General features: G+C 43.8%; 1 protein-coding gene across 1 annotated transcript in view; it reads right to left on the reverse strand.

The window, feature by feature from the left end:
• Positions 1-974: 974 nt before the first annotated feature.
• Positions 975-27230, reverse strand: part of als2a (alsin Rho guanine nucleotide exchange factor ALS2 a) — an 88281-nt gene continuing 62025 nt past the window's right edge. The window contains exons 26-35 of the mRNA XM_036959503.1: positions 26568-26726; positions 24400-24517; positions 23632-23789; positions 12292-12372; positions 11070-11246; positions 6048-6093; positions 5246-5307; positions 2992-3141; positions 1407-1503; positions 975-1246 (exon numbers count right to left, since the gene is read on the reverse strand). Coding sequence (XP_036815398.1) covers positions 1208-1246; positions 1407-1503; positions 2992-3141; positions 5246-5307; positions 6048-6093; positions 11070-11246; positions 12292-12372; positions 23632-23789; positions 24400-24517; positions 26568-26726 — 1087 coding nt within the window. The 3' untranslated portion in view covers positions 975-1207. The remainder of the gene's footprint in view (positions 1247-1406; positions 1504-2991; positions 3142-5245; positions 5308-6047; positions 6094-11069; positions 11247-12291; positions 12373-23631; positions 23790-24399; positions 24518-26567; positions 26727-27230) is intronic.

A 27230-nucleotide genomic window follows, 5' to 3' on the forward strand; every position in this document is an offset into this window, starting at 1 on the left:
CCTGGATGAGCTGCACTACCTGAGCCACTTGTGTGGGTTGTAGATTCCGTATCATGCTACCACTAGAGTGAAAGCACCGCCAGCATTCAAAAGTGACCAAAACATCGGCCAGGAAGCATAGGAACTGAGAAGTGGTCTGTGGTCACCAACTGCAGAACCACTCCTTTATTGGGGGTGTCTTGCTAATTGCCTATAATTTCCACCTGTTGTCTATTCCATTTGCACAACAGCATGTGAAATGTATTGTCAATCAGTGTTGCTTCCTAAGTGGACAGTTTGATTTCACAGAAGTGTGATTGACTTGGAGTTACATTGTGTTGTTTAAATGCTCCCTTTATTTTTTTGAGCAGTGTATATTTTTTCTATTGGAAGAATTTAATCATTTGCAAAAATGTCTACTTATGATAAGGTAAAAGGTTTATGTTTCTGTCTCCATATATGGTAAATATAGCCAACGCAAAAATAATCTACATTGAAATGGTATTAATATAAATTTGCATATATTTTCATTAATTCCCATATTTTCCCGTTAATTCCCACGTGAAGTTTCCACCTCTGAATATTCCCCAAAAAGTGCAACCCTAATCAGGATAAAAGACAGTCAGGATTAAAGTTAGTCAGGCTTAAAGATAGTCAGTCAGGATTAAAGATAGTCAGTCAGGATTAAAGATAGTCAGTCAGGATTAAACATAGTCAGGATTAAAGATAGTCAGTCAGGATTAAAGATAGTCAGTCAGGATTAAACATAGTCAGGATTAAACAGTCAGGATTAAAGATAGTCAGGATTAAAGATAGTCAGGATAAAACACAAAAAGGCAGTGATTCTTCAATCTTCTCAGGGTGGTTGCATAAAAGTTCCCTTTGTCATAAAGCAGCAGTACCTGAAATCTAGAAATCTCTTAAACCTTTAGTATATATTTCTCTAATTGTATTTCTCATGCGCCGGCCTTTGATTGTTAGAAGTGTTTCACAAATTCCCTTTGTGTACTTTTTATTGTTTTGTTACTTTTTGTGAAGCAGGGTTCCCTTGCAAAAGAGACGTCGGTCTCAATGGGACTTCCCTGTATAAATAATGGTAAAAAAAAATTATAATGTCTTTAGCCAGGGGATAACCCATCTATAGACGGACTATCAGGTCGTCTGGAGTCGACGGTATGAAAAATGGGACCCTCCGTCGACCTCCATTGTAGAAGGCACCTCCTCTTCCCTATGTCGTCTTCTCCTGTTGGATCTGAAAACAGCAAGCCTGGACAAGGACATGTCGAGAAAATCAATCAATCAATGGATCCCTCATAACAAATTCAGAAACGCTAATCAATAAATCCACTTTCCAAACTAGAAAAGGAATATGTTCTTGAAGAAAAATTGTTTGTTTGCTTCAGCTGCGGGAAAGTACTGAGTGTTACCTTGAGTGTGGTGAACATGAGTCCCAGCTCTCCGTGCTGCAGAGAGGGGTCCATTAGATCTTCTATAAAACTCACCTCAGCAGCCAGGTTCCTCATCCTAAAACAGGGACAAAGCTATCTGCACCTGGACTGGGACTGCAATGTAGGAAACTAGCTTTAAAACATAGAAATGTTGTCTCTGCAGCCTGTTGTCAGTAGGAGTAATGACTCCTGTCCTCAGTAGTAACGGTAGTAATGTCTCCTGTCCTCAGTAGTAATGCCTCCTGTCCTCAGTAGTAATGCCTCCTGTCCTCAGTAGTAACAGTAGTAATGCCTCCTGTCCTCAGTAGTAATGCCTCCTGTCCTCAGTAGTAATGCCTCCTGTCCTCAGTAGTAATGCCTCCTGTCCTCAGTAGTAAGGCCTCCTGTCCTCAGTAGTAATGCCTCCTGTCCTCAGTAGTAACAGTAGTAATGTCTCCTGCCCTCAGTAGTAATGCCTCCTGTCCTCAGTAGTTACAGTAGTAATGTCTCCTGTCCTCAGTAGTAATGCCTCCTGTCCTCAGTAGTAATGCCTCCTGTCCTCAGTAGTAATGCCTCCTGTCCTCAGTAGTAACAGTAGTAATGCCGCCTGTCCTCAGTAGTAACAGTAGTAATGCCTCCTGTCCTCAGTAGTAATGCCTCCTGTCCTCAGTAGTAATGCCTCCTGTCCTCAGTAGTAATGCCTCCTGTCCTCAGTAGTAATGCCTCCTGTCCTCAGTAGTAATGCATCCTGTCCTCAGTAGTAACGGTAGTAATGCCTCCTGTACTCAGTAGTAACGGTAGTAATGCCTCCTGTCCTCAGTAGTAACGGTAGTAATGCATCCTGTCCTCAGTAGTAACGGTAGTAATGCATCCTGTCCTCAGTAGTAACAGTAGTAATGCCTCCTGTCCTCAGTAGTAACGGTAGTAATGCCTCCTGTCCTCAGTAGTAATTGTAGTAATGGTAGTAACGGTAGTAACGGTAATAATGGTAGTAATGGCAATAATGGCAGTAATGGTAGTAATGGTAGTAATGGTAGTAATGGTAGTAATGCCTCCTGTCCTCAGTAGTAACGGTAGTAATGCCTCCTGTCCTCAGTAGTAACGGTAGTAATGCCTCCTGTCCTCAGTAGTAACAGTAGTAATGCATCCTGTCCTCAGTAGTAACGGTAGTAATGCCTCCTGTCCTCAGTAGTAACGGTAGTAATGCCTCCTGTCCTCAGTAGTAACAGTAGTAATGCCTCCTGTCCTCAGTAGTAACGGTAGTAATACCTCCTGTCCTCAGTAGTAACAGTAGTAATGCCTCCTGTCCTCAGTAGTAACGGTAGTAATGCCTCCTGTCCTCAGTAGTAACGGTAGTAATGCATCCTGTCCTCAGTAGTAACGGTAGTAATGCCTCCTGTCCTCAGTAGTAATTGTAGTAATGGTAGTAACGGTAGTAACGGTAATAATGGTAGTAATGGCAATAATGGCAGTAATGGTAGTAATGGTAGTAATGGTAGTAACGGTAATAATGGTAGTAACGGTAGTAACGGTAGTAACGGTAATAATGGTAGTAATGGTAGTAACGGTAGTAATGCCTCCTTACCGTGCTCTAAGCACCACGTAGAGAAACAGAGGTAAGAGGTCATCCATGGACAACAGGAAGTTCCCCTCTAGCAGGGCTTGTACTTCCTGGTTCAGCTCCTCAAAGGTACGCTGGATCACCTGCAGCTTGTCTGATGGGGTGAAGGTGTTGCTGCGAGAGGTAAACAAACAAACATACAAACACACACAAATCAAAGTTTATTTGTCACGTGCGCCAAATACAACAGGTGTAGTAGACCTCACAGTGAAATGCTGAATACAACAGGTGTAGTAGACCTCACAATGAAATGCTGAATACAACAGGTGTAGTAGACCTCACAGTGAAATGCTGAATACAACAGGTGTTGTAGACCTCACAGTGAAATGCTGAATACAACAGGTGTAGTAGACCTCACAGTGAAATGCTGAATACAACAGGTGTAGTAGACCTTACAGTGAAATGCTGAATACAACAGGTGTAGTAGACCTTACAGTGAAATGCTGATTACAACAGGTGTAGTAGACCTCACAGTGAAATGCTGAATACAACAGGTGTTGTAGACCTCACAGTGAAATGCTGAATACAACAGGTGTAGTAGACCTCACAGTGAAATGCTGAATACAACAGGTGTAGTAGACCTCACAGTGAAATGCTGAATACAACAGGTGTAGTAGACCTTACAGTGAAATGCTGAATACAACAGGTGTAGTAGACCTTACAGTGAAATGCTGAATACAACAGGTGTAGTAGACCTCACAGTGAAATGCTGAATACAACAGGTGTAGTAGACCTCACAGTGAAATGCTGAATACAACAGGTGTAGTAGACCTTACAGTGAAATGCTGAATACAACAGGTGTAGTAGACCTCACAGTGAAATGCTGAATACAACAGGTGTAGTAGACCTCACAGTGAAATGCTGAATACAACAGGTGTTGTAGACCTCACAGTGAAATGCTGAATACAACAGGTGTAGTAGACCTCACAGTGAAATGCTGAATACAACAGGTGTAGTAGACCTCACAGTGAAATGCTGAATACAACAGGTGTAGGTAGACCTTACAGTGAAATGCTGAATACAACAGGTGTAGTAGACCTCAGTGAAATGCTGAATACAACAGGTGTAGTAGACCTTACAGTGAAATGCTGAATACAACAGGTGTAGTAGACCTCACAGTGAAATGCTGAATACAACAGGTGTAGTAGACCTCACAGTGAAATGCTGAATACAACAGGTGTAGTAGACCTTACAGTGAAATGCCGAATACAACAGGTGTAGTAGACCTTACAGTGAAATGCTGAATACAACAGGTGTAGTAGACCTCACAGTGAAATGCTGAATACAACAGGTGTAGTAGACCTTACAGTGAAATGCTGAATACAACAGGTGTAGTAGACTTTACAGTGAAATGCTGAATACAACAGGTGTAGTAGACCTCACAGTGAAATGCTGAATACAACAGGTGTAGTAGACCTCACAGTGAAATGCTGAATACAACAGGTGTTGTAGACCTCACAGTGAAATGCTGAATACAACAGGTGTAGTAGACCTCACAGTGAAATGCTGAATACAACAGGTGTAGTAGACCTTACAGTGAAATGCTGAATACAACAGGTGTAGTAGACCTCACAGTGAAATGCTGAATACAACAGGTGTTGTAGACCTCACAGTGAAATGCTGAATACAACAGGTGTAGTAGACCTCACAGTGAAATGCTGAATACAACAGGTGTAGTAGACCTTACAGTGAAATGCTGAATACAACAGGTGTAGTAGACCTGACAGTGAAATGCTGAATACAACAGGTGCAGTAGACCTTACAGTGAAATGCTTACTTACAGGCTCTAACCAATAGTGCCCAAAAAAAAGTATGTGTCTGGGTAAGTAAAGAAATAAAACAACAGTACAAAGATTTGAAAATAAGAGTAGCGAGGCTATATACAGACACCTGTTAGTCCGGCTGATTGAGGTAGTATGTACATGTAGATATGGTTAAAGTGACTGTGCATATATGATGAACAGAGAGTAGCAGTAGCGTAAAAGAGGGGTTGGCGGGTGGTGGGACGCAATGCAGATAGCCCGGTTAGCCAATGTACGGGAGCACTGGTTGGTCAGCCCAATGAAAGAGAGAAAAGACATACATGATACAAGACTATATCTGCCTCCCAAATGGGCCCCGGATCAAAAGCAGTCACCTATAAAGGGAATGAGGGTCCATTTGGGAGGTTGCCTGAGGGATATGACACTGTAATACATGACACTGGAGCATCCCTTACCTGATCTGTTGTAAAGTCTTCACTGCAGAAGCAAAGCAAGCATTTTTGGTGCTGGGAAGGACCTAATCGCAGAAATATATCAGAGGTTTGAGTAACAGATATTTATCAAGTGGACGACATTGATGGAAAAAGGTATAGGACATGAAATATCAAGAGGAGGAAAAGTCTCTGGGGGAAAATAGGGTACTATAACATCCCCTGTAGTAATACCGTAACAAGGTTTGTTTGATATTAATCTCATGAAATCAAGCTGCCCCGGGGGGGTTCAAGCTACCTCGGGACAGCCAAGCTACCCCGGGAGAGCCAAGCTACCCCGGGAGAGCCAAGCTACCCCGGGAGAGCCAAGCTACCTCGGGAGAGCCAAGCTACCTCGGGAGAGCCAAGCTACCCCGGGAGAGCCAAGCTACCCCGGGAGAGCCAAGCTACCCCGGGAGAGCCAAGCTACCCCGGGAGATACAAGCTACCTCGGGAGATCCAAGCTACCTCGGGAGATCCAAGCTACCTCGGGAGATCCAAGCTACCTCGGGAGATCCAAGCTACCTCAGGAGATCCAAGCTACCAAGCTACCTCAGGAGATCCAAGCTACCTCAGGAGATCCAAGCTACCTCAGGAGATCAAAGATCACAGATTTCCTAGAAGAGCTAAAGAGGGTCAACTGCATGATGACAAAGGCTACATAGTACAGAAAGAGTTACATTTGTGGGTAAAAGCAAGATGGATTCTAAGATATGGCTCAAAAGACTGGAGAGAAGCAGGAAAGACCTGTCACATAAGAAGAAGAGAGTAGAGATCTAGAGCCCACCTGCTGCTTCTCGCCCAACACGGAGACGGAGACCGGCCAGAACTTCCTGAGAGGTAATCACAGAGGGTCGACATTAATAATCACAGAAAGTCGTTTTTACCATAAAGAGGTACAGAAGATCAGATACTGCACTGATCAGTGTACAGAGAAGAATTCCGCTGTAGTTAACGAGACACTGTTGGTTTAATATCCGTCTGCTCCTGAGTAGATACAACTGTAAGACGGTGTGTGAGTGTGTATGTGAGCGTGCCTGTGCGCTTGTGTACGTGTGTGTGTGTGTTGGGGTTTGGCAAAATGTTCCCTCTAAACTGCGCACGTGTGCGGGCGTGCAGTAGCTCCGACACTGCCATTGCCAAGCACAGAAGAAACATCAGCCCGTGGAGCATGAGGTTGAATTTCACTCAACTTCCTAGAGTTTTCCCTGTTAGTTAACACTGTCAACGTTTCCCTTTACTGTGGGAAATGTGATGCAATGTTATCCACTTTGAATGCAACATACCGAAACAAAACGAACTATGCAAAAGATTTTGTTGTAGGCAGAACACAGAGTAGGATTCTATTGTGCACTACTCAGCCCGTACTCTACACAGACGGTGCGGCATATGCAAATAGACCAATGCCATATATGGATCTGTGCCATTCACTTTGAACTGGACTGTGTTTACAGCATGAGCGGCCGTGAGTAGAATAACTTGTTTTGAGATCAAAGCAAGTGCTGCATGTAGCCAAGCGTGAACATTTGTTCATATCCTTTACTAGTTATTGAGTTATCTATTACTGGGATAATTATTTGTAGTCAACAATGGGGGAGTGATTGCTCCCTACGAGAGCACAAAATGTGTACATTTCTAGACATCTTTGAAAAGTGAATCAGGCAAATAGCTTTTTTTTTTTGTCTTAAAGTGGCAGTGTTGTATTTTGAGACAGGCTTGAATAAGCTCAGTGGCCAATAGGCAGGGGGGAGCATAACTTGTCTGATTCTCTGTAATATTGGTATTGGAATAATAATACATTTTTATTTTGTAAAGTGGTTTCTTTACATCAAACAACACAACAACATGTTCAGTGGATAAACCGGTTAATGTCAAGCCCTGCATGTTTGTTTCTCATGGAATGTAGACCTACATATATACAGTGCCTTGCGAAAGTATTCGGCCCCCTTGAACTTTGCGACCTTTTGCCACATTTCAGGCTTCAAACATAAAGATGTCAAGATATAAAACTGTATTTTTTTGTGAAAAATCAACAACAAGTGGGACACAATCATGAAGTGGAACGAACATTTATTGGATATTTCAAACGTTTTTAACAAATCAAAAACTGAAAAATTGGGCGTGCAAAATTATTCATTATCAGTTATTCTACGATGTAGAAAATAGTAAAAAATAAAGAAAAAAAACCTTGTATGATGTAAAAATGGTTTTCCTCAGATTTAATTTATCATTTATTATCCTCAGATTTAATTTATCATAATTTATCCCAAACTACAAATAAATGCAAGCCTCGGGATATTTGGTTTCCAGTTTGCACAAAGTCCAGTGTAGTTCCTTGAGAGCCGTCGTGGTATCGGCTTGAGGAGGAATATATACGGCTGTGAATATAACCGAAGGGAATTCTCTTGTGAGGTAATACGGTCAAGCATTTGATTGTGAGGTATTCTAGGTCGGGTGAACAAAAGGACTTGAGTTTCTGTACATTATCACAATCACACCATGAGTAGTTAATCACGCAACATACACCTCCGCTTGACGATTACTGAAGATAATTATCTCCGGAGGTAAAGCGAACGGCACTCAATTTGTTTTTCTACAAGCACTGACTTTGTTGATAACTTTTGTGATGTATTGATAACACGATGTATTGATAATACGATTGTGATGTATTGTTGTCTCACCTAGCTATCTGTAGATGAACGCACTAATTGTAAGTCGCTCTGGATAAGAGTGTTAAGAGAGCTAAATGACTAAAATGTATTCGGAAAGAATTGAGACCCTTTGCAATGAGACTCTAAATTGAGCTCAGGTGCATCCTGTTTCCATTGATCATCCTTGAGATGTTTCTACAACTTGATTGGAGTCCACCTGTGGTAAATTAAATTGATTGTACATGATTTAGAAAGGCACACACCTGTCTATATTAGGTCCCACAGTTGACAGTGCATGTCAGGCCAAAAACCAAGCCATGAGGTCAAAGGAATTGTCCGTAGAGCTCCGAGACAGGATTGTGTTGAGGCACAGATCTGGGGAAGGGTACCAAAACATTTCTGAAGCATTGAAGGTCCCCAAGAACACAGTGGCCTCCATCATTCTTAACCTGTTGAGTGTAGGGGGCAGTATTTTAATGTTTGGATGAAAAATGTACCCAAATTAAACGGCCTATTTCTCAGGCCCAGAATCTAGAATATGGATATAATTGTCAGATTAGGATAGAAAACACTGATATTGCAGGGGAAAACATGAGGAAAATCCAACCCGGCAGTGCTGTTTTTCCTGAAAGCTCTCTGTTCCATTGCCTGCCTTCGCTCCATTTAAAGGGATATAATTTAAAGGGATATCAACCAGATTCATTTTCCTATGGCTTTCCCATGGTGTGAACAGTCTTTAGACATAGTTTCAGTCTTTTATTTTGAAAAATGAGCGAGAAAGATCACATTGCGTCAGTGGATGGCTGGGTGAAGCAGAGTTTTGTTTGCGCAACAGCTTGGAGCAGACATTTTCTCTCTCTCTCCTATTGAAGAAGCTACAGTCCCGGTTGAAATATTATAGATTATATGTTGTAAAAAACAACCCGAGGATTGATTATAAAAAAGGTTTGACATGTTTCTACGAACTTTACGGATACTATTTGGAATTTTCGTCTGCGATGTCGTGACTGCTCGAGCCTGTGGATTTTCTGAACGCGCCAACCAAATGGAGGTATTTTGGATATGAAAATAATCTTTATGGAACAAAAGGAACATTTATTGTGTAACTGGGAGTCTCGTGAGTGCAAACATCCGAAGATCATCAAAGGTAAGCAATTTAATTTATTGCTTTTCTGACTTTCGTGACCAATCTACTTGGCTGCTAGCTGTTTGTAATGTTTTGTATGCTGAGAGAGATGTCCTTCCATAAACACTTGGTATGCTTTCACCGAAAAGCTTTATTTAAATCTGACACACCAGGTGGATGAACAACAAGCTTCATTATTGCAATAATTAATCGATATTAAAGTATGAATATTTGAAGAAATCTAAAAGTCTCTTTCCTTTGAATCAGAAATATTCCACGACACCCCCGAGACTCTTCTTAGAGCCGTCCGGCCAAACTGAACAATCAGGAGAGAAGGGCCTCAGGGAGGTGACCAAGAACCTGATGGTCACTCTGACAGAGCTCCAGAGTTCCTCTGTGGAGATGGGAGAACCTTCCAGAAGGACAACCATCTCTGCAGCACTTCACCAATCAGCGTCACCTGGCACTATCCCTACGGTGAAGCATGGTGGTGGCAGCATCATGCTGTGGTGATGTAGAATGGAACAAAGTACAGAGAGATCCTTAATGAAAACCTGCTCCAGAGCGCTCAGGACCTCAGACTGGGGTGAAGTTTCACCTTCCAACAGGACAACGACCCTAAGCACACAGCCAAGACAACGCAGGAGTGGCTTTGGGACAAGTCTCTGAATGTCTTTGAGTGGCCCAGCCAGAACCTGGACTTGAACCTGATCGAACATCTCTGGAGAGACCTGACAAAAGCTGTGCAGCGATGCTCCCCATCCAACCTGACAGAGCTTGAGAGGATCTGCAGAGAAGAGTGGGAGAAACTCCCCAAAATACAGATATGCCAAGCGTGTAGCGTCATACCCAAGAAGACTCCAGGCTGTAATCGCTGCCAAATGTGCTTCAACAAAGTACTGAGTAAAGGGTCTGAATGTTTATATAAATGTTATATTTCAGTATTTTTTATTTATTTGCAAAAATGTCTAAAAACCTGTTTTTGCTTTGTTATTATGGGGTATTGTGATGTCATTATGGGGTATTGTGATGTCATTATGGGGTATTGTGATGTCATTATGGGGTATTGTGATGTCATTATGGGGTATTGTGATGTCATTATGGGCTTTTGTGATGTCATTATGGGGTATTGTGTTGTCATTATGGGGTATTGTGATGTCATTATGGGGTATTGTGTTGTCATTATGGGGTATTGTGATGTCATTATGGGGTATTGTGTTGTCATTATGGGGTATTGTGATGTCATTATGGGGTATTGTGATGTCATTATGGGGTATTGTGATGTCATTATGGGGTATTGTGATGTCATTATGGGCTTTTTTGTGATGTCATTATGGGGTATTGTGATGTCATTATGGGGTATTGTGATGTCATTATGGGGTATTGTGATGTCATTATGGGGTATTGTGTGTAGATTGATGAGGGGGGAAAAAAACAATGTAATCCATTTTAGAATAAGGCTGTAACATAACAAAATGTGTAAAAAGTCAAGGGGTCTGAATACTTTCCAAATGTAAATTTAAACTGTTCTGGTGAACTACGGTAAACTTCATAATGTAAAAGAATGTGAAAGGTGACATGAAGAACGTGCTCTGCTTTATCTCCTTCACCACCATGGTCTATTTATTGCCTTACTTCTCTTATCTCACCTCATTTGCACTCACTGTATATAGACTTTTTCTACTGTATTATTGACTGTACGTTTGTTCATTCCATGTGTAACTCTGTGTTGTCTGTTCACACTGCTATGCTTTATCTTGGCCAGGTCGCAGTTGCAAATGAGAACTTGTTCTCAACTGGCCTACCTGGTTAAATAAAGGTGAAATAAAAAATGAAAATAAATCATGAATTGCACAAGTTGACTCCAGGAATTAACTTAAAAAGCAGATACAAATATTAACATGTATTGAAAAACTTCAGATAAATAGTTTCAACGATATTGAAAAAACATCCAGTTTCCAAATACCCCGGTATATACGGTATACCGCCCAAGCCTAGTGTGTCTGTGTGTGTGCCTCCGTATTTAACTTACTGTAGGACCCCCAGGAAGGCCAACAGGCCCAGGTCAGGCTGTTTGTTGAGCCTCAGGACACAGTCCCAGTACACCTCCTCCTCCCTCTCCTTGTCCAGGGCATACAGGGTGAACAGAGGAGGGTACAGCCTGGGCAGCAGGACTGGTAGTAGGAGAGTGGAGCTACTCACCATCAAGCTACCATAAAGGACAGGAGGTAGGGAGTGACACACAACGCAGACAGACAGAAACACAGACAGACACGCAGACAGACAGGCAGACAGGCAGACAGACAGACAGACAGGCCGACAGGCAGACACACACGCAGACAGACAGACAGGCAGACAGACACGCAGACAGACAAGCAGACAGATACGCAGACAGACATGCAGACAGGCACACAGACAGACACACAGACAGAAACACACACACACACACAGACAGACAGACAGACAGACAGACAGACAGACAGACGGTGGAAAGGAGGGATTCACACAGAGGAAGGGGACTAATTATATTATATTAATATACAGAAGTAAAAAGTCTGAATACAGGAAGCTGATCTGATCAAGGCAGGCTGATCTGACCAAGGCAGACTCAACTGACCAAGGCAGACTCATCTGATCAAGGCAGGCTGATCTGACCAAGGCAGGCTGATCTGACCAAGGCAGGCTGATCTGACCAAGGCAGGCTGATCTGACCAAGGCAGACTGATCTGACCAAGGCAGACTGATCTGACCAAGGCAGACTCATCTGATCAAGGCAGGCTGATCTGACCAAGGAAGGCTGATCTGACCAAGACAGACTGATCTGACCAAGACAGACTGATCTGACCAAGACAGACTGATCTGACCAAGACAGACTGATCTGACCAAGACAGACTGATCTGACCAAGACAGACTGATCTGACCAAGACAGACTGATCTGACCAAGACAGACTGATCTGACCAAGACAGACTAATCTGACCAAGACCCCAGGCAGACTGATCTGACCAATGCAGACTGATCTGACAAAGACAGACTGATCTGACCAAGACAGACACCCTATTCTAGCCAGTCACGCCCAACATGGTGTTTGATGGAACTTTGATGGTCCAAAAATATTACTGTGTGTGTGACAATAAACACTAACAAAGCCCTGCACTATATACAGTAATATAACGTCTATCATGTTGGAATGCAGTACCATGACTGGGACTGTAGAGGGCGTATGAAGTATATAAAGTATAAAGTGTAGACTCACCCTTGCTGGTCTGTTTCTGAGGATCCTTTGGGGTCAGGGTGAATAACACCTCCCTCGTCAGGGAGGTCAGGGAACAGAAACCTGGACAACACAGAGAGGATGAGGTGAGACAGAAATCTGGACAACACCGAGAGGATGAGGGGAGACAGAAACCTGGACAACAGAGAGGATGAGGTGAGACAGAAAATTGGACAACAGAGAGGATGAGGGGAGACAGAAACCTGGACAACACAGAGAGGATGAGGGGAGACAGAAACCTGGACAACACAGAGAGGATGAGGGGAGACAGAAACCTGGACAACACAGAGAGGATGAGGGGAGACAGAAACCTGGACAACACAGAGAGGATGAGGTGAGACAGAAACCTGGACAACAGAGAGGATGAGGGGGGACAGAAACCTGGACAACACAGAGAGGATGAGGGGAGACAGAAACCTGGACAACACAGAGAGGATGAGGTGAGACAGAAACCTGGACAACAGAGAGGATGAGGGGGGACAGAAACCTGGACAACAGAGAGAGGATGAGGTGAGACAGAAATCTGGACAACACCGAGAGGATGAGGGGAGACAGAAATCTGGACAACACCGAGAGGATGAGGGGAGACAGAAACCTAGACAACAGAGAGAGGATGAGGTGAGACAGAAATCTGGACAACACCGAGAGGATGAGGTGAGACAGAAATCTGGACAACACCGAGAGGATGAGGGGAGACAGAAACCTGGACAACACAGAGAGGATGAGGTGAGACAGAAATCTGGACAACACCGAGAGGATGAGGGGAGACAGAAACCTAGACAACAGAGAGAGGATGAGGTGAGACAGAAATCTGGACAACACCGAGAGGATGAGGGGAGACAGAAATCTGGACAACACCGAGAGGATGAGGGGAGACAGAAACCTAGACAACAGAGAGAGGATGAGGTGAGACAGAAATCTGGACAACACCGAGAGGATGAGGGGAGACAGAAACCTAGACAACAGAGAGAGGATGAGGTGAGACAGAAATCTGGACAACACCGAGAGGATGAGGGGAGACAGAAACCTGGACAACACAGAGAGGATGAGGTGAGACAGAAATCTGGACAACACCGAGAGGATGAGGGGAGACAGAAACCTGGACAACACAGAGAGGATGAGGTGAGACAGAAATCTGGACAACACCGAGAGGATGAGGGGAGACAGAAACCTAGACAACAGAGAGAGGATGAGGTGAGACAGAAATCTGGACAACACCGAGAGGATGAGGGGAGACAGAAACCTGGACAACACAGAGAGGATGAGGTGAGACAGAAATCTGGACAACACCGAGAGGATGAGGGGAGACAGAAACCTGGACAACACAGAGAGGATGAGGTGAGACAGAAATCTGGACAACACCGAGAGGATGAGGGGAGACAGAAACCTGGACAACACAGAGAGGATGAGGTGAGACAGAAATCTGGACAACACCGAGAGGATGAGGGGAGACAGAAACCTAGACAACAGAGAGAGGATGAGGGGAGACAGAAATCTGGACAACACCGAGAGGATGAGGGGAGACAGAAACCTGGACAACAGAGAGGATGAGGTGAGACAGAAATCTGGACAACACCGAGAGGATGAGGGGAGACAGAAACCTGGACAACAGAGAGGATGAGGTGAGACAGAAAATTGGACAACAGAGAGGATGAGGGGAGACAGAAACCTGGACAACACAGAGAGGATGAGGGGAGACAGAAACCTGGACAACACAGAGAGGATGAGGGGAGACAGAAACCTGGACAACACAGAGAGGATGAGGGGAGACAGAAACCTGGACAACACAGAGAGGATGAGGTGAGACAGAAACCTGGACAACAGAGAGGATGAGGGGGGACAGAAACCTGGACAACACAGAGAGGATGAGGGGAGACAGAAACCTGGACAACACAGAGAGGATGAGGTGAGACAGAAACCTGGACAACAGAGAGGATGAGGGGGGACAGAAACCTGGACAACAGAGAGGATGAGGGGAGAGAGAAACCTGGACAACACAGAGAGGATGAGGGGAGACAGAAACCTGGACAACACAGAGAGGATGAGGGGAGACAGAAACCTGGACAACAGAGAGGATGAGGGGGGACAGAAACCTGGACAACACAGAGAGGATGAGGTGAGACAGAAACCTGGACAACAGAGAGGATGAGGGGGGACAGAAACCTGGACAACAGAGAGGATGAGGGGAGAGAGAAACCTGGACAACAGAGAGGATGAGGGGAGACAGAAACCTGGACAACACAGAGAGGATGAGGGGAAAGAGAAACCTGGACAACAGAGAGGATGAGGGGAGACAGAAACCTGGACAACACAGAGAGGATGAGGTGAGACAGAAACCTGGACAACAGAGAGGATGAGGGGGGACAGAAACCTGGACAACAGAGAGGATGAGGGGAGAGAGAAACCTGGACAACAGAGAGGATGAGGGGAGACAGAAACCTGGACAACAGAGAGGATGAGGGGAGAACATGTCACTCAGGTACTGTGGAACATATCCCTGTAATTAGACAACAGGTGCTGTGGAACATATCCCTGTAATTAGACAACAGGTGTTGTGGAACATATCCCTGTAATTAGACAACAGGTGTTGTGGAACATATCCCTGTAATTAGACAACAGGTGCTGTGGAACATATCCCTGTAATTAGACAACAGGTGCTGTGGAACATATCCCTGTAATTAGACAACAGGTGCTGTGGAATATATCCCTGTAATTAGACAGCAGGAGTTGTGGAACATATCCCTGTAATTAGACAACAGGTGCTGTGGAACATATCCCTGTAATTAGACAACAGGTGTTGTGGAACATATCCCTGTAATTAGACAACAGGTGTTGTGGAACATATCCCTGTAATTAGACAACAGGTGTTGTGGAACATATCCCTGTAATTAGACAACAGGTGTTGTGGAACATATCCCTGTAATTAGACAACAGGTGTTGTGGAACATATCCCTGTAATTAGACAACAGGTGTTGTGGAACATATCCCTGTAATTAGACAACGGGTGCTGTGGAACATATCCCTGTAATTAGACAACAGGTGCTGTGGAACATATCCCTGTAATTAGACAACAGGTGCTGTGGAACATATCCCTGTAATTAGACAACAGGTGCTGTGGAACATATCCCTGTAATTAGACAACAGGTGCTGTGGAACACATCCCTGTAATTAGACAACAGGTGCTGTGGAACATATCCCTGTAATTAGACAGCAGGTGTTGTGGAACATATCCCTGTAATTAGACAACAGGTGCTGTGGAACATATCCCTGTAATTAGACAACAGGTGCTGTGGAACATATCCCTGTAATTAGACAACAGGTGCTGTGGAACATATCCCTGTAATTAGACAACAGGTGCTGTGGAACATATCCCTGTAATTAGACAACAGGTGCTGTATCTCTACATCTAGTGTACTGTACCTGTACCTGTAGCATCTCTACATCTAGTGTACTGTACCTGTACCTGTAGTATCTCTACATCTAGTGTACTGTACCTGTAGTATCTCTACATCTAGTGTCCTGTACCTGTAGTCTCTCTAAATCTAGTGTACTGTACCTGTAGCATCTCTACATCTAGTGTACTGTACCTGTAGCATCTCTACATCTAGTGTACTGTACCTGTACCGGTAGTATCTCTAGATCTAGTGTACTGTACCTGTAGCATCTCTACATCTAGTGTACTGTACCTGTAGCATCTCTACATCTAGTGTACTGTACCTGTACCTGTAGTATCTCTACATTTAGTGTACTGTACCTGTACCTGTAGTATCTCTACATCTAGTGTACTGTACCTGTACCTGTAGTATCTCTACATCTACTGTACTGTACCTGTAGCATCTCTACATCTACTGTACTGTACCTGTAGCATCTCTACATCTACTGTACTGTACTGTACCTGTAGCATCTCTACATCTAGTGTACTGTACTGTACCTGTAGCATCTCTACATCTAGTGTACTGTACCTGTAGCATCTCTACATCTAGTGTCCTGTACCTGTAGCATCGCTACATCTAGTGTCCTGTACCTGTAGCATCTCTACATCTAGTGTCCTGTACCTGTAGCATCTCTACATCTAGTGTACTGTACCTGTACCTGTAGCATCTCTACATCTAGTGTACTGTACCTGTAGTATCTCTACATCTAGTGTACTGTACCTGTAGTATCTCTACATCTAGTGTACTGTACCTGTAGTATCTCTACATCTAGTGTCCTGTACCTGTAGCATCTCTACATCTAGTGTACTGTACCTGTAGCATCTCTACATCTAGTGTACTGTACCTGTAGTATCTCTACATCTAGTGTCCTGTACCTGTAGCATCTCTACATCTAGTGTACTGTACCTGTAGTATCTCTACATCTAGTGTACTGTACCTGTACCTGTAGCATCTCTAGATCTAGTGTACTGTACCTGTAGCATCTCTACATCTAGTGTACTGTACCTGTACCTGCAGTATCTCTACATCTAGTGTACTGTACCTGTAGTATCTCTACATCTAGTGTACTGTACCTGTAGCATCTCTACATCTAGTGTACTGTACCTGTACCTGTAGCATCTCTACATCTAGTGTACTGTACCTGTAGTATCTCTACATCTAGTGTCCTGTACCTGTAGTATCTCTACATCTAGTGTCCTGTACCTGTAGTATCTCTACATCTAGTGTACTGTACCTGTAGTATCTCTACATCTAGTGTACTGTACCTGTAGTATCTCTACATCTAGTGTACTGTACCTGTAGTATCTCTACATCTAGTGTCCTGTACCTGTAGTATCTCTACATCTAGTGTACTGTACCTGTAGTATCTCTACATCTAGTGTACTGTACCTGTACCTGTAGCATCTCTACATCTAGTGTACTGTACCTGTAGTATCTCTACATCTAGTGTACTGTACCTGTACCTGTAGCATCTCTACATCTAGTGTACTGTACCTGTAGTATCTCTGCATCTAGTGTACTGTACCTGTAGTATCTCTACATCTAGTGTACTGTACCTGTACCTGTAGCATCTCTACATCTAGTGTACTGTACCTGTAGCATCTCTACATCTAGTGTACTGTACCTGTACCTGTAGCATCTCTACATCTAGTGTACTGTACCTGTAGTATCTCTACATCTAGTGTACTGTACCTGTAGTATCTCTACATCTAGTGTACTGTAGCTGTAGCATCCCTACATCTAGTGTACTGTACCTGTACCTGTAGTATCTCTACATCTAGTGTACTGTACCTGTAGTATCTCTACATCTAGTGTACTGTACCTGTACCTGTAGCATCTCTACATCTAGTGTACTGTACCTGTAGTATCTCTACATCTAGTGTCCTGTACCTGTAGTCTCTCTAAATCTAGTGTACTGTACCTGTAGCATCTCTAAATCTAGTGTACTGTACCTGTAGCATCTCTACATCTAGTGTACTGTACCTGTAGTATCTCTGCATCTAGTGTCCTGTACCTGTAGTATCTCTACATCTAGTGTACTGTACCTGTACCTGTAGCATCTCTACATCTAGTGTACTGTACCTGTAGTATCTCTACATCTAGTGTACTGTACCTGTACCTGTAGCATCTCTAGATCTAGTGTACTGTACCTGTAGCATCTCTACATCTAGTGTACTGTACCTGTACCTGCAGTATCTCTACATCTAGTGTACTGTACCTGTAGTATCTCTACATCTAGTGTACTGTACCTGTAGCATCTCTACATCTAGTGTACTGTACCTGTACCTGTAGCATCTCTACATCTAGTGTACTGTACCTGTAGTATCTCTACATCTAGTGTCCTGTACCTGTAGTATCTCTACATCTAGTGTCCTGTACCTGTAGTATCTCTACATCTAGTGTACTGTACCTGTAGTATCTCTACATCTAGTGTACTGTACCTGTAGTATCTCTACATCTAGTGTACTGTACCTGTAGTATCTCTACATCTAGTGTCCTGTACCTGTAGTATCTCTACATCTAGTGTACTGTACCTGTAGTATCTCTACATCTAGTGTCCTGTACCTGTAGCATCTCTACATCTAGTGTACTGTACCTGTAGTATCTCTACATCTAGTGTACTGTACCTGTACCTGTAGCATCTCTACATCTAGTGTACTGTACCTGTAGTATCTCTACATCTAGTGTACTGTACCTGTACCTGTAGCATCTCTACATCTAGTGTACTGTACCTGTAGTATCTCTGCATCTAGTGTACTGTACCTGTAGTATCTCTACATCTAGTGTACTGTACCTGTACCTGTAGCATCTCTACATCTAGTGTACTGTACCTGTAGTATCTCTACATCTAGTGTCCTGTACCTGTAGCATCTCTACATCTAGTGTACTGTACCTGTACCTGTAGCATCTCTACATCTAGTGTACTGTACCTGTAGTATCTCTACATCTAGTGTCCTGTACCTGTAGCATCTCTACATCTAGTGTACTGTACCTGTAGTATCTCTACATCTAGTGTACTGTACCTGTAGTATCTCTACATCTAGTGTCCTGTACCTGTAGCATCTCTACATCTAGTGTACTGTACCTGTAGTATCTCTACATCTAGTGTCCTGTACCTGTAGCATCTCTACATCTAGTGTACTGTACCTGTAGCATCTCTAGATCTAGTGTACTGTACCTGTAGCATCTCTACATCTAGTGTACTGTACCTGTACCTGCAGTATCTCTACATCTAGTGTACTGTACCTGTAGTATCTCTACATCTAGTGTACTGTACCTGTAGCATCTCTACATCTAGTGTACTGTACCTGTACCTGTAGCATCTCTACATCTAGTGTACTGTACCTGTAGTATCTCTACATCTAGTGTCCTGTACCTGTAGTATCTCTACATCTAGTGTCCTGTACCTGTAGTATCTCTACATCTAGTGTACTGTACCTGTAGTATCTCTACATCTAGTGTACTGTACCTGTAGTATCTCTACATCTAGTGTACTGTACCTGTAGTATCTCTACATCTAGTGTACTGTACCTGTAGTATCTCTACATCTAGTGTACTGTACCTGTAGTATCTCTACATCTAGTGTACTGTACCTGTACCTGTAGCATCTCTACATCTAGTGTACTGTACCTGTAGTATCTCTACATCTAGTGTACTGTACCTGTACCTGTAGCATCTCTACATCTAGTGTACTGTACCTGTAGTATCTCTGCATCTAGTGTACTGTACCTGTAGTATCTCTACATCTAGTGTACTGTACCTGTACCTGTAGCATCTCTACATCTAGTGTACTGTACCTGTAGCATCTCTACATCCAGTGTACTGTACCTGTACCTGTAGCATCTCTACATCTAGTGTACTGTACCTGTAGTATCTCTACATCTAGTGTACTGTACCTGTAGTATCTCTACATCTAGTGTACTGTAGCTGTAGCATCCCTACATCTAGTGTACTGTACCTGTACCTGTAGTATCTCTACATCTAGTGTACTGTACCTGTAGTATCTCTACATCTAGTGTACTGTACCTGTACCTGTAGCATCTCTACATCTAGTGTACTGTACCTGTAGTATCTCTACATCTAGTGTCCTGTACCTGTAGTCTCTCTAAATCTAGTGTACTGTACCTGTAGCATCTCTACATCTAGTGTACTGTACCTGTACCTGTAGCATCTCTACATCTAGTGTACTGTACCTGTAGTATCTCTGCATCTAGTGTCCTGTACCTGTAGTATCTCTACATCTAGTGTACTGTACCTGTACCTGTAGCATCTCTACATCTAGTGTACTGTACCTGTAGCATCCCTGCATCTAGTGTACTGTACCTGTACCTGTAGTATCTCTACATCTAGTGTCCTGTACCTGTAGTATCTCTACATCTAGTGTACTGTACCTGTAGTATCTCTACATCTAGTGTACTGTACCTGTAGCATCCCTACATCTAGTGTACTGTACCTGTAGTATCTCTACATCTAGTGTACTGTACCTGTAGTATCTCTACATCTAGTGTACTGTACCTGTACCTGTAGCATCTCTACATCTAGTGTCCTGTACCTGTAGCATCTCTACATCTAGTGTACTGTACCTGTAGTATCTCTACATCTAGTGTACTGTACCTGTACCTGTAGCATCTCTACATCTAGTGTACTGTACCTGTAGCATCTCTACATCTAGTGTACTGTACCTGTACCTGTAGTATCTCTACATCTAGTGTCCTGTACCTGTAGTATCTCTACATGTAGTGTACTGTACTGTACCTGTACCTGTAGTATCTCTACATCTAGTGTCCTGTACCTGTAGTATCTCTACATCTAGTGTACTGTACTGTACCTGTACCTGTAGTATCTCTACATCTAGTGTACTGTACCTGTAGTATCTCTACATCTAGTGTACTGTACCTGTAGTATCTCTACATCTAGTGTACTGTACCTGTAGTATCTCTACATCTAGTGTACTGTACCTGTACCTGTAGTATCTCTACATCTAGTGTACTGTACCTGTACCTGTAGTATCTCTACATCTAGTGTACTGTACCTGTACCTGTAGTATCTCTACATCTAGTGTACTGTACCTGTACCTGTAGTATCTCTACATCTAGTGTCCTGTACCTGTACCTGTGGCATCTCTACATCTTGTGTCCTGTACCTGTACCTGTAGTATCTTTACATCTAGTGTACTGTACCTGTACCTGTAGTATCTCTACATCTAGTGTACTGTACCTGTACCTGTAGTATCTCTACATCTAGTGTCCTGTACCTGTAGCATCTCTACATCTAGTGTCCTGTACCTGTAGTATCTCTACATCTAGTGTCCTGTACCTGTAGTATCTCTACATCTAGTGTACTGTACCTGTAGTATCTCTACATCTAGTGTACTGTACCTGTAGTATCTCTACATCTAGTGTACTGTACCTGTAGTATCTCTACATCTAGTGTACTGTACCTGTACCTGTAGTATCTCTGCATATAGTGTCCTGTACCTGTAGTATCTCTACATCTAGTGTACTGTACCTGTAGTATCTCTACATCTAGTGTACTGTACCTGTAGTATCTCTACATCTAGTGTACTGTACCTGTAGTATCTCTACATCTAGTGTATTGTACCTGTACCTGTAGCATCTCTACATCTAGTGTACTGTACCTGTAGTATCTCTACATCTAGTGTCCTGTACCTGTAGTATCTCTACATCTAGTGTACTGTACCTGTAGCATCTCTACATCTAATGTACTGTACCTGTACCTGTAGTATCTCTACATCTAGTGTACTGTACCTGTAGTATCTCTACATCTAGTGTACTGTACCTGTAGTATCTCTACATCTAGTGTACTGTACCTGTACCTGTAGCATCTCTACATCTAGTGTACTGTACCTGTAGCATCTCTACATCTAGTGTCCTGTACCTGTACCTGTAGCATCTCTACATCTAGTGTACTGTACCTGTAGCATCTCTACATCTAGTGTCCTGTACCTGTAGCATCTCTACATCTAGTGTACTGTACCTGTAGCATCTCTACATCTAGTGTACTGTACCTGTACCTGTAGTATCTCTACATCTAGTGTCCTGTACCTGTAGTATCTCTACATCTAGTGTACTGTACCTGTAGCATCTCTACATCTAGTGTCCTGTACCTGTAGCATCTCTACATCTAGTGTACTGTACCTGTACCTGTAGTATCTCTACATCTAGTGTACTGTACCTGTAGTATCTCTACATCTAGTGTACTGTACCTGTAGTATCTCTACATCTAGTGTACTGTACCTGTAGCATCTCTACATCTAGTGTACTGTACCTGTACCTGTAGCATCTCTACATCTAGTGTACTGTACCTGTAGCATCTCTACATCTAGTGTACTGTACCTGTACCTGTAGCATCTCTACATCTAGTGTACTGTACCTGTAGTATCTCTACATCTAGTGTACTGTACCTGTACCTGTAGTATCTCTAAATCTAGTGTACTGTACCTGTAGTATCTCTACATCTAGTGTACTGTACCTGTAGTATCTCTACATCTAGTGTACTGTACCTGTAGTATCTCTACATCTAGTGTCCTGTACCTGTAGTATCTCTACATCTAGTGTACTGTACCTGTAGTATCTCTACATCTAGTGTACTGTACCTGTAGCATCTCTACATCTAGTGTACTGTACCTGTAGTATCTCTACATCTAGTGTACTGTACCTGTAGTATCTCTACATCTAGTGTCCTGTACCTGTAGTATCTCTACATCTAGTGTACTGTACCTGTAGTATCTCTACATCTAGTGTACTGTACCTGTAGCATCTCTACATCTAGTGTACTGTACCTGTAGTATCTCTAAATCTAGTGTACTGTACCTGTAGTATCTCTACATCTAGTGTCCTGTACCTGTAGTATCTCTACATCTAGTGTACTGTACCTGTAGTATCTCTACATCTAGTGTACTGTACCTGTAGCATCTCTACATCTAGTGTACTGTACCTGTACCTGTAGTATCTCTAAATCTAGTGTACTGTACCTGTAGCATCTCTACATCTAGTGTACTGTACCTGTAGCATCTCTACATCTAGTGTACTGTACCTGTAGTATCTCTACATCTAGTGTCCTGTACCTGTAGTATCTCTACATCTAGTGTACTGTACCTGTAGTATCTCTACATCTAGTGTACTGTACCTGTAGTATCTCTACATCTAGTGTACTGTACCTGTAGCATCTCTACATCTAGTGTACTGTACCTGTAGTATCTCTACATCTAGTGTACTGTACCTGTAGCATCTCTACATCTAGTGTACTGTACCTGTAGCATCTCTACATCTAGTGTACTGTACCTGTAGCACCCCTACATCTAGTGTACTGTACCTGTACCTGTAGCATCTCTACATCTAATGTACTGTACCTGTAGCATCTCTACATCTAGTGTCCTGTACCTGTAGTATCTCTACATCTAGTGTCCTGTACCTGTAGTATCTCTACATCTAGTGTACTGTACCTGTAGTATCTCTACATCTAGTGTCCTGTACCTGTAGTATCTCTACATCTAGTGTACTGTACCTGTAGTATCTCTACATCTAGTGTACTGTACCTGTAGTATCTCTACATCTAGTGTACTGTACCTGTAGTATCTCTACATCTAGTGTACTGTACCTGTAGTATCTCTACATCTAGTGTACTGTACCTGTACCTGTAGTATCTCTACATCTAGTGTACTGTACCTGTACCTGTAGTATCTCTACATCTAGTGTACTGTACCTGTAGTATCTCTACATCTAGTGTACTGTACCTGTACCTGTAGCATCTCTACATCTAGTGTACTGTACCTGTAGCATCTCTACATCTAGTGTACTGTACCTGTAGCATCTCTCTATACTGGGGCATCAGTTTAGACAGTGGTACAACATCTAGTGTACTGTACCTGACCAGCTGGAAGATCCGTATGAGGTAGGACCTGATCTCTTCCACAGCCTGTTGTAGCAACCTTCTGTTAGATCCTACCCCTATATAGGTAATCCTGTACACAGTCACTAGGGTCTCCAGTAACCCCCCCAAAGGGTGGAGGGGTGTTTCGCAGGCCTGGAGAAGGACAGGGGAGGGCGAGGGGAGGAGGAGGATGATGATGGAGAAGAGATGTGGGGAAGAAGAAGAATCATCTACAGACAAATCATCTAGAAAGCACAAAGTCTTACGCAACAACAGCCCCAATCTGTTAGCGTACCATGTCGAAACACAACTAGGTATACTGGGAATATCAGTCTGCTATCAGTCTGCTACCCTTGACAGTTGTTGACCCCGTCAGTCTGCTACCCTTGACAGCTGTTGATCTTATCAGTCTGCTACCCTTGACAGCTGTTGATCATATCAGTCTGCTACCCTTGACAGCTGTTGATCATATCAGTCTGCTACCCTTGACAGTTGTTGACCACATCAGTCTGCTACCCTTGACAGCTGTTGATCATACCAGTCTGCTACTCTTGACAGTTGTTGACCCCATCAGTCTGCTACCCTTGACAGCTGTTGATCATATCAGTCTGCTACCCTTGACAGTTGTTGACCCTATCTGCTACCCTGCTGACCCTATCAGTCTGCTACCCTGTTGACCCTATCAGTCTGCTACTCTGTCGACCCTATCAGTCTGCTACCCTGTTGACCTACAGTACGGTGTGTTAAAATGTGTGTTATTCACCTTGGTGAGGTATCGTCGGATGCCGTCATACACCCCAGCAGTAACTGGACCTGTGTGTTGAGGAATCACCTCCAGCTTCTCCAGGACTCGACTCTGAGACCTGCTCAGCAGCTCTGGACTGGAGACAGACATCATACACCCATCACTATAGAAACCAGTCATCGTGAGTGTTTGTTCAGGTGTATATCCAGGTGTGTAAATTAACATAATACAAAAATCCCCATAAAGCAAGAGGCATATTTTTTTGCATGGTCTGGGTGGTCTCGGTCCACCGCATCCGCAGATGTCGCACTTTCACATTTGAGGTGAAAGGTGACCGAGTTAGAGAGGTGTTTGTCAGACCAGGAGACATCCCATCTGAGGTGAAAGAACTAGAGAGGTGTTTGTCAGACCAGGAGACATCCCATCTGAGGTGAAAGAACTAGAGAGGTGTTTGTCAGACCAGGAGACATCCCATCTGAGGTGAAAGGTAACAGAACTAGAGAGGTGTTTGTCAGACCAGGAGACATCCCATCTGAGGTGAAAGAACTAGAGAGGTGTTTGTCAGACCAGGAGACATCCCATCTGAGGTGAAAGGTAACAGAACTAGAGAGGTGTTTGTCAGACCAGGAGACATCCCATCTGAGGTGAAAGGTGACAGAACTAGAGAGGTGTTTGTCAGACCAGGAGACATCCCATCTGAGGTGAAAGAACTAGAGAGGTGTTTGTCAGACCTGGAGACATCCCATCTGAGGTGAAAGGTGACAGAACTAGAGAGGTGTTTGTCAGACCAGGAGACATCCCATCTGAGGTGAAAGGTAACAGAACTAGAGAGGTGTTTGTCAGACCAGGAGACATCCCATCTGAGGTGAAAGGTGACAGAACTAGAGAGGTGTTTGTCAGACCAGGAGACATCTCATCTGAGGTGAAAGGTAACAGAACTAGAGAGGTGTTTGTCAGACCAGGAGACATCCCATCTGAGGTGAAAGGTGACAGAACTAGAGAGGTGTTTGTCAGACCAGGAGACATCCCATCTGAGGTGAAAGGTGACAGAACTAGAGAGGTGTTTGTCAGACCAGGAGACAGTTTGGCCTACAAACTATTAGATAGGTCCTCACCCCAGTGTTAGACAGGTCCTCACCCCGGGGTTAGACAGGTCATTACCCCGGAGTTAGACAGGTCCTTACCCCGGGGTTAGACAGGTCCTTACCCCGGGGTTAGACAGGTCCTTACCCCGGGGTTAGACAGGGCCTTACCCCGGGGTTAGACAGGTCATTACCCCGGGGTTAGACAGGTCATTACCCTAAGACTACTAAGAACAGCCGATCTGCCAACTTCTGTCTGTCGGGTCCCAACAGTTCAGGCTACGCACTAATATGACCCCTCTGTGGAAAGGTGAGACTCTCACGAACACGTTCATGTTGGTTGTTTTGCTTTAGGATCCCAACAGGACTTACAAAGACTCGTCTGATTGGTACCCGTTAAAACATTCTATGAAAGTATAATGAACAAAAAATATAAAAAGTCACATGTAAAGTGTATATAACACAACAGATGTGTCACGTTTTGAGGTTGTGTGCAATTGGCATGCTTGACTGCAGGAATGTCCACCAGAGCCGTTGGGCGGAGAATGTAATGTTCATTTCTCTACCATAAGCCGCCTCCAACGTCATTTTAGATAATTTGTCAGTACGTCCAACCGGCCTCACAACCACAGACCAGGTGTAACCACGCCAGCTCAGGACCTCCACATCCGGCTTCTTCACCTGCGGGATCGTCTGAGACCAGCCACCCGGACAGCTGATGAAACTGAGGAGTATTTCTGTCTGTAATAAAGCCCTTTTGGGGGGGAAAAACTCATTCTGATTGGCTGGGCCTGGCTCCCCAGTGGGTGGGCCCATGCCCTCCCAGGCCCACCTATGGCTGAGCCCCTGCCCAGTCATGTGAAATCCATAGATTAGGACCTAATGAATTTATTTATATTGACTGATTTCCTAAATGAACTGGAACTCAGTAAACTCTTTGAAAATGTTTATATTTTTGTTTATATTTTTGTTCAGTATATATAAAATTGCAGTTTAAACGTTAAGCAAAATTGTCAAGGTGTGTGTGTGTGTGTGTGTGTGTGTGTGTGTGTGTGTGTGTGTGTGTGTGTGTGTGTGTGTGTGTGTGTGTGTGTGTGTGTGTACCTGTCTCTGCGTCCTGTGGTGAGTGTAACAGCAATGTTTTCCAAGGCCCTCGTTCTCTCCTCAGGCTGTCCCGGGGCCTCACAGCCCAGGCTGCTCCAACACTCTGAGAACACTGCCTTCCACTTCTGCTCTGGGGATACGGCTAGACGGCCCAACTCACTGTAGAGAAACACAGACAGCCTCACTGTAGAGAAACACAGACAGCCCACCTCACTGTAGAGAAACACAGACAGCCTAATTGTAGAGAAAACACAGACAGCCTCACTGTAGAGAAACACAGACAGACAGGCAGAGAGACACACACAGACAGTCAGAGAGACAGTCAGAGAGACACAGACAGACAAGCACAGACAGACAGGCAGAGAGACACAGACAGGCAGACAGACAGGCAGAGAGACACAGACAGACAGACAGAGAGACACAGACAGACAGACAGGCAGAGAGACACAGACAGACAGACAGGCAGAGAGACACAGACAGACAGACAGACAGGCAGAGAGACACAGACAGACAGACAGACAGGCAGAGAGACACAGACAGACAGACAGACAGGCAGAGAGACACAGACAGACAGGTAGAGAGACACAGACAGACAGGCAGAGAGACACAGACAGACAGACAGACAGACAGACAGACAGGCAGAGAGACACAGACAGACAGACA

This window comes from Oncorhynchus mykiss, chromosome 22 (assembly GCF_013265735.2).
Source record: "Oncorhynchus mykiss isolate Arlee chromosome 22, USDA_OmykA_1.1, whole genome shotgun sequence".
Lineage (NCBI taxonomy): Eukaryota > Metazoa > Chordata > Actinopteri > Salmoniformes > Salmonidae > Oncorhynchus > Oncorhynchus mykiss.